The sequence below is a fragment of the Fragaria vesca genome, linkage group LG6, assembly GCF_000184155.1.
Source record: "Fragaria vesca subsp. vesca linkage group LG6, FraVesHawaii_1.0, whole genome shotgun sequence".
NCBI lineage: Eukaryota > Viridiplantae > Streptophyta > Magnoliopsida > Rosales > Rosaceae > Fragaria > Fragaria vesca.
The window spans coordinates 6,182,973-6,191,266 of record NC_020496.1 but is presented as its reverse complement, the minus strand read 5'-3'; the positions used below and the strand labels follow the sequence as shown (position 1 = coordinate 6,191,266).

General features: G+C 41.4%; 1 protein-coding gene across 1 annotated transcript; it reads left to right on the top strand.

Annotated features, from left to right (window-relative positions):
* The first annotated feature begins 4,616 nt into the window (after positions 1–4,616).
* Positions 4,617–7,589, top strand: LOC101293502 (serine/threonine-protein kinase At5g01020-like). The gene is made up of 5 exons (XM_004302448.1): positions 4,617–4,872; positions 4,970–5,440; positions 5,530–5,666; positions 5,773–5,896; positions 6,957–7,589. The coding sequence occupies exons 1-5, from the start codon at positions 4,821–4,823 to the stop codon at positions 7,421–7,423; spliced, it is 1,251 nt and encodes a 416-aa protein (XP_004302496.1). The 5' UTR covers positions 4,617–4,820; the 3' UTR covers positions 7,424–7,589.
* Positions 7,590–8,294: the final 705 nt, after the last annotated feature.

Below are 8,294 nucleotides of genomic sequence, written 5' to 3'. Positions count from 1 at the left end.
GTGCAGTGGGGGAAGGTACGTTAGGGAAAATTAATAGAAAAAACAAAACTGTATGTCATCTTAATAATATTTCTAATATTTTTGTTGTATCTGTAGGTACAAGGAGTGGAAGAACGAGTTGCGGACCCATTGGACTACGCACGGGAACGCACGTTCTGCTACCCCTGCTGAGTTCCAGTACAGAGAGTACGAGTGGCGTTGGCTTCTGACATCAGAATTCAACAACCCTCGTAAACAGGTATTTAAATAAATTAATTAGTTAATTTATCATTAAGTACGTGCGTTTTAAAATATTTTACTAATAGTTTATTACTTTTTTCTTTGAAGGCGGTTTCTCGGGTGAACGCTCAGAACCGGCAACGCAACACAAGGAACCATCATGCCGGTTCTAGACCGTTCGCTGTCTTCATGGACGAGGCGGCCAGGGAACATCCAGAGGTCAACCAGTACGTCTATACGTACGAGAGGGCATATCCCGACTCCCAGGAGGATATAGTAAGTACTCTTTCCTTTTTACGGAATTTTTAATTTTACTTATATATATACGTTAAAATGTTAATTAATAATTTTTTTCCTATCCAATTAGGCAAAGGTGAGGGAGGCTAGTGACGAGGTGATGAGTGCTATAGTGAGGGAGACATGGCCGGACACGCAGGAGGAAGAGATGTCCGAAGCCATTTCCCGGATCGACACTTCAGATCCGAGGGTTAGGGCGAGGATCATGGGCACAGCCTTCCCACCGCGAGAAAACAACTTCTACTGCCGGGGTCTAGGAAAGAAGGGCCAGGGGGTCCTGAAGACCACTCCAGGATTTCAACGAAAGGCAGCCTCGACCAACAGCAGGACGACTCAGCTAGAGTCGGAAGTTGAGAGACTACGGGAACAGCAAGCCGCTCAGGCTGCCGCTCATGCTGCTCAGGCTGACGCTCAGGCTGCTCAAGCTGCCGCTCATGCCGCCCAGATCGCCGAATATAGAGCCTACACTAGAGCCCTACATGCCGCCCAGCAGGCCCAGCAGCAGCAGATGTTCCAGTACTTCCAGGATTTTACAGCTGCCCAGCTTCAGGGACTTCCACCTCCGCCCATGCCTGCGCCTATAGAGTTACCTCTGCCGCCGCAATCTCCTCACCAGCAGGCCCCAAATTCGGATATTAATTTAGACCATCTAGATTTTGTGTAGTTGATACCTTATATAGTTTTATGTGCTTCTTGTTGGTTATATATATGGAATTGTTTTGGTGTATTTTGCAGCTTGCTTGGAATGGTAATTTAAGAATTTCGTGTATTTTTTTTTTACTGGAATGGCGTTATAGCCGACGAAACATGCCACAATTCGTCGGCTATAGTATTTTTTTTTTTCCAAAGGGTTTAGCAGACGAATTATGGCATGTTTCGTCGGCTAAACACTACTAAAGCCGAGGAAACAGACTCTATGTCGTCGGCTATAGTTATTTTTAAATATTTTAATTATATACTTTAGCCGACGAATATCTTTGTTCCGTCGGCTAAAGTCTGTGAGTAAAGCCGACGACACAGGACGTCGGCGGCTAAAGTCTGAGAGTATAGCCGACGACACAGGACGTCGTCGGCTAAAGTCTGGACAATAGCCGACGACGGTCTTTAGGTTCGTTGGCTAAAGCCATCACCAACGACCTTTTCCCAACGACACTATAGCCGACGAATTAGGATAACAGGCCGACGAAAATTTTTCGTCGGCTAAAGTACTTGTCCTGGTAGTGTACCAACTACCTCAACATTTGATTTAGGAACTACACCAGTTGTGTGCCCAATTTTGGTGGGGAGGAACAAATGAGAAAAAAGGTATGCATTGGAGAGCATGAGATAAGCTTTGTAGACCGAAAGCAGAAGGAGGTATGAGTTTCAGACACCTATTTGCTTTTAATCTTGCAATGTTAGCCAAACAAGGTTGGTGTTTGATACAAAACCCAAATTCCCTTCCAGGCAGATAACTGAAAGCTATTTACTTTCCACATTCTAATTTTTGGAATGTTGAGTTGGATAACTCTCCGTCATATGCATGGAGAAGTATTAGAGGGAAAAAGACGTTCTGTGACATGGAGTCAAGAGACAGATTGGAGATGGACAACGAACAAGTATTTGGTTTGATCCATGGTTAAAAGATGTTGATCTGAAGCATTATTTGTCTGACAAAGCTACCACAGTGGCAGACCTTTTTTGCAGTCCAGGTATGTGGAACATCCCACTACTTACTAGTTATTCCCAGTTCAGATTGTACAAAAGATTATGGCTCTACCTGTTAGTAATCGGGGTGACCAAGATAGATGGATTTGGGGGGAGGAAAAGAAAGGAAGGTTCACTGTCTGTACAACCTATCATTTAGCTAGGCGTCGAGTATTAGATAAGCATTCAACGGTTTCTAACCCTAGTTCATAGTTCCACTCTATGGAATAAGTTATGGACCGCCCCCAAGTCCCAGAGAATGTTAAGATATGTGTGTCGAAAGCTACTTCTAATATTCTACCTACACGAAGTCGACTTAGTAAACGTGGTATTGACATCGATACCCAATGTCCATTTTGTGAGGAAGAAGTAGAATCACCTCTTCATACACTCCGTGATGGTGAACATACAACCTCTTTTCTACGATTCGCAGCGAGCCCACAAATGTAGCAAGCCTTGTATGTTCATGATTGGTTAGTGGCTTTCTCTTCTGTACCCCAAAACTCTTTTGATACTTTGATGATGAGTATGTGGGCTAGTTGGCGTAATCGAAACGCAAAAGTTTAGGAGAATGAGGTAAAACAAGCTTCTTAAGTGGTTCATATTACTTTGGGATGGTGGGAAGAATTTTAGGCAACCTATTCGTCGACAAGGCTGCCAAGACAACCTTTAGTAGCACATTGGCAGCGTCCCACTACAGGTTATGTAAAACTAAATGTAGATGCCTCTTTTCATCATCTAGATAACATTACTGGTCTAGTTGGAGTTTTCAGAGATGATACATGAAGTTGACTTGGTGTTTCTCCATTCTTCCTATATCAGTCAAGCTCTCCAAGCCATGGAGAACTTCTGGCTCTCTTGGAAGGTGTCCGGTTGGCCAGAGAACATGGTTTTGTTCCTCTTTTAGTGGAAACAGATTGTCAGGTTTTGATGGATGTTGTCAACACGGGGTCTTTGGATGGCTAAGAGTTAGGATTCCTACTGAATGATCTCAGGGATAGTTTATTACTTGCCTCCTCTACAAGACTTGGCTTTGTCAGAAGAAATTCTAATAGAGTTGCACTGCCTTAGCGCAGATAGCGATATGAAATAGAACTAGTATAGGTTTTTCATCTGTCCCTCCTCAGCCTGTTGAGGAGCATATTTCTTCCGAATGTTATGATCTTTGATTATTGAATTAATTTTCTCTCAAAAAAAAAAATTGACATTAATAATTTAGAAAATTCTAGTATACCATATGGTAGGTCTCATCAGCCCTACCCTAAATTTTAGGGCTTAGGGTAGGGTCGAGTGGGGCTTTGACTTGGTCAACAAAATTTAAGACCAGGTAAGGTCGGGCCGGGACTCAAATATGCAAGCTCTTACCCGCCCTTAAAGCCCATTTCGCTAGGGCTAATAGGGCCGGGTAGGCCGGCCTTTTGAGTAGGGCTAAATAAGGCCGAATGAGCCGAATATGAAGTTATTTTATTTAACGAAATAAATTCATGAGTTTTAATTTTTTTTCTCAAATACTACCTCAAGGGATATATGTGATATAAGACCCTATTTTTAGTCATATTTAACATACATATACATTATATTTAACTTAAAACATCTAGAATTATTAATGTAAGTAGTTATATTTATATATTTCATTAACTATCTCTCTAAATCACCAAAAATCAATAGTTATTTAACAAAACGAAATACAAATTAAAGAAAGATTAGTTGTATTATATAAAATATAAGAAACATATTAAAAACAATAGAAAATAAGTAATTATTAAGGCCTAAAGGGTATGGCGGGTTAGGACCGAAGGGCCGAAAGGTCGAAGGGCCAAATGATGAAGCTTATCATATGGTATAACATGTCTCACAAAATATGTGGTTATTATTAATTAATAAAACAATTAAATAACAATGTAATGATCATTTGCCCTTTTAAAAACCCATATGTCGTACCATTTGACACAAACCCTAATAATTTAATTTAAATAGGGGTGAAAATTACATGCTCAGATAAAAGGGGAGGGAACCAGTGGTCCCCACAGTGACCGTAAGCAACAGCGAAGAGGGAGGGAAGTGGAGGAGGACATCCACAGCCATACATACAGGTCCATCACTCTCAAACCTCTCACAGGGTTCAAGAACTGAGATAGAGAACAGAGAAAGAGAACAGAGAGGAACAGTGTCACCATTGACACTTGGAGAAGACAACAGAGCTCTCCCTGTAACGTCTGGTCTCCTTTCCTCGATCCCTTCTTCTTCTTCTTCTCTCTCCTCCTCTGCTTTAACGGCCAAAAGCGTGTTTCAAAGTGAGAGTTCAGAAGTGGGTTCCGTTAGTTTATAATAATAATAATAATAATAATCAGTGTTTCCTTAATTAACTAGTGCTTAAAAAAGAACAGTGGGAAAAAGAGACGAGGATAAAAAGCTTTGGGGGGCAAAAGTAGAGAGACGAGGTGGGAGAAAAGCCATCGAAGAATGAGATTGGTCTTCTGCGCTGCCACTCAACCCACACTAGTTTCACTCTTACCTGCTCAAGTACTATTTCCTCACCAACCCCCCCTCTCACTTTCCGCTTCTCCTCCTTCCCCTTCTCGTTCTCTAACTACCTCTAACCGTAATTTAACCGCCAGATGGGTAACTGCGGCACCCGCGAGGAATCTGCTGTCGTCACCAATGCTCAAGGTCAGTCCTCCTCAAATACCCAGATCTTTGTTGCAACTAAGGTTTCTTGTTTTTGGAGTAAAGATTTGGTTTTTTTTGTTTTCGGGTTGTGAAACAGTTCAGCAGCTGAGCTCCTTGCCGTCGTCGGTGAAGGGCGACAAGACCAAGAATCACAGCCGCTCGATTTCAGATCTGAGCGATCCTTCCACTCCACGCAACTTCGAGGACGCGCGGAAGAATGCCGTGCTCTACACGCACGTCATCTCCTTCACCCTCTACGAGCTCGAGACCATCACCAAGAGCTTCCGGTCTGACTACATCTTGGGCGAGGGAGGCTTCGGGACTGTGTACAAGGGCTACATTGATGAGAATGTGAGGGTGGGGCTGAAATCGCTCCCGGTGGCCGTCAAGGTCCTCAATAAAGAGGGCCTTCAGGGCCACCGGGAGTGGCTGACCGAGGTCAACTTCCTCGGCCAGCTCCGCCACCCCAATCTGGTCAAGCTGATCGGGTACTGCTGTGAGGAAGACCACAGATTGCTTGTGTATGAGTTCATGTTCCGCGGGAGCCTTGAAAATCACTTGTTCCGGAGTATGTTAATCAGTTTTCGATTTTGCCTTGCTTGTTTTTGTTATGGTTTGTTTTAGCTTATATAATTAAATTCGGGAATTGTTTTTTAGAGGCGACTGTTCCATTGTCGTGGTCGAGGAGGATGCTGATTGCTCTTGGAGCTGCCAAGGGGCTTGCTTTTCTTCACAATGCTGAGAGGCCGGTGATTTATAGAGACTTCAAGACTTCTAATATCTTATTGGACTCTGTAAGTGGTGTTCCTTCGGAATTTTCTGATGACATTGTGCAATATTTTAATCTTAATGTTAACATGCAAACTCATTTTTCATCAAAATGGTGGTTTTTTCTTGCAGGATTATACTGCAAAGCTATCTGATTTTGGGCTGGCTAAAGCTGGACCCCAAGGGGATGAGACCCATGTGTCAACTAGAGTGATGGGCACCTATGGCTATGCAGCCCCTGAGTATGTAATGACTGGTATGGCTTTCTTCTTCTGTGTTGGATTTGCTGGACTTGCATTTTGATTGATAGAGTAGTTGAAGTACAATGAATACTCTTTTAATGTAAAGCTTAGTTGAGTGGGAAACAAATCTACGCTTTTGTCTTGTATGGAGGAACCAATTAATTTCACTAAATTCTAAAATCTGACTGCTTCCCATTTATTGAAGAAATTTGAATATCTGTACCAGTAAGGTGCTTACTTTGGGAGGATTTGGGATGTTTCGTGTCACTGGTATTAGTATCATTTGAGGAATGCTGTACCATGCGTAATCAACTTCTTGTGTTCTCTACCTTATACATGTTTACTAAAATTCAAGAGTCTCTACTGATTTGGTTTGTTTTGAAACCGTCTTTCTTCCCTTTACTATTTACACTTTTAGAATAGGAAGGCCTGCACCCGATCTGGTACTACCAAAGTAGGGTCTTGGGAGGGGAGGGCTAGAGCATATAGAGTGGCTCTTGATGAACATGAGTAAGTGTGCTTGATGTCTCACAAAGGTTCGCCATTATACCAGTGGATTGTATTTTAGAGTATAACCTCTTTCACTAGCTGATATGCTGAATAAAGTAGATACCATATGTGTCAGTACAGTGCTCAAAGATAACACTTCTTCTTGGTATTTGAGTTGAGCTTTTATAGCAATTGGAAGTTGGATTTATGGATAATTAGCAGGGTTAGGTCATACTCTAGTGTTACTCTATATGTATGTACAATTCATCGTTTGTGTTTACGGGTCCAATCAATTGATGATACTGCTAGATTCCAAATGCCTGCAATTGTATTTTACTATTGATGTGACGAGTGATACTCTTGCTTTGAAATATTCAGTGTTACTCTGTTCATCTACACTATTTTGTTCTGAAACTCATAGATCAGAAGTCATTCCACCAATAATCCTCTCTATTGGTTAAAAGTGTTGACAAATGATATGTGCTGCATTGTGTCTAGTTTTCTTCCTTGTATTCTGGCAGCTAGAACTAATTTGCCTGTATCAATGCTTTTCTTCCGCTGAATGAAATCTATATGAATGAACAGGCCACCTGACGGCTAGGAGTGATGTATACAGCTTTGGAGTCGTTCTTCTTGAGCTTTTGACAGGAAGGAGATCGGTTGACAAGACCAGACCAAGCAAGGAGCAGAACTTGGTAGATTGGGCACGACCAAAACTGAATGACAAGAGAAAGTTGCTACAAATAATCGACCCTAGGTTAGATCAGTACTCAACCAGGGCAGCACAGAAAGCCTGCAGCTTGGCATACTACTGCCTCAGCCAAAACCCCAAAGCAAGGCCCTTAATGAGTGATGTAGTAGAGACTTTGGAACCGCTACAAAGTTGTAACGATCCAAGTGAATCATCCTTGGGTGGACCGTTTGCCATGAGTAGACTTCCTGATTATCGAATGCGTCAAAGGTTTTCTAACAACGTAGGACCAGGTGCTATTTGTCGATCTCCAAACCCAAATATTTCTCCTGGAGGTCCTGCAGCATGCAGAGTTAGATGAGACTGTATCTTTTATGTATACTTGTTTGTATGCTATCTCCCCCAACCGTTTTTGCAATGACAAAACTTGCTTGTTGTATTAAGGGTGCATATGTCTCGTTGTATTGGTTTCATAGTAGTTCCTCTAGTTAATAATCTTGGTTAACTGAGTTTGCTTGTGTATTCAGCTTTTGTCATGCTCATGTGCCAATGAAAATTGCTATCTGAAAAACCACATCTTAACATCTAATTATAGAGCAATTCTTAGTGTTTCCGTTCACCATACTCCCAAAGTTTGGAGCACACCATATTCACCTTCTAAGTAGTTTAAGCTTCTCACCCCTGAATTTGCTTAATTAGAATGACCCAAATCTACTCCAACATCGTTAGCCTCACTTATCAAACATTGTTGACAACACTCATCACCATAGACATGACTTGAACACAATTCCTAGAAGGAGCTGGAATCAAAGTGTCAAAGGGCATTCATAAGCTGGTTTAGACTAGAGTTGATACCCGCGCCTTGGCGCGGTGTTTATTTATAAAGCTGGTTAATGATTCAGTTGATTGATGGAAAAGTTTTTGATATGTACTTCATAGAACTTCAATACATTGTATATTACATATACATATGATTCTAATAATGAAGCTATTACAAAAGCAACAACACTACATAACAAAACATCTAGTGTTATGTCCTACCCAAAATAGTAAATGTCTTGTAAGTGCACAAAGCAGAACAACTTATCTGGAGCAGTATGATCGAAAATATAGCTCCAGTTTTGACTGTACAAAATGCTCCTATTTGTTTAACTGTTATTCACCAAAAACGCAATTTTAGAAAACTAAATATAGGAAAAAAAAAAAAAAAAAAAAGACTAAACTACTAAAGA

Bases quoted from the DNA above. Each gene is read 5' to 3' on its own strand.
- LOC101293502 (XM_004302448.1), top strand. From the start codon at position 4,821: ATGGGTAACTGCGGCACCCGCGAGGAATCTGCTGTCGTCACCAATGCT. The intron at 4,873-4,969 runs GTCAGTCCTCCT...GTTGTGAAACAG, and splicing joins TGTCGTCACCAATGCTCAAG to TTCAGCAGCTGAGCTCCTTG. The intron at 5,441-5,529 runs GTATGTTAATCA...ATTGTTTTTTAG, and splicing joins TGAAAATCACTTGTTCCGGA to AGGCGACTGTTCCATTGTCG.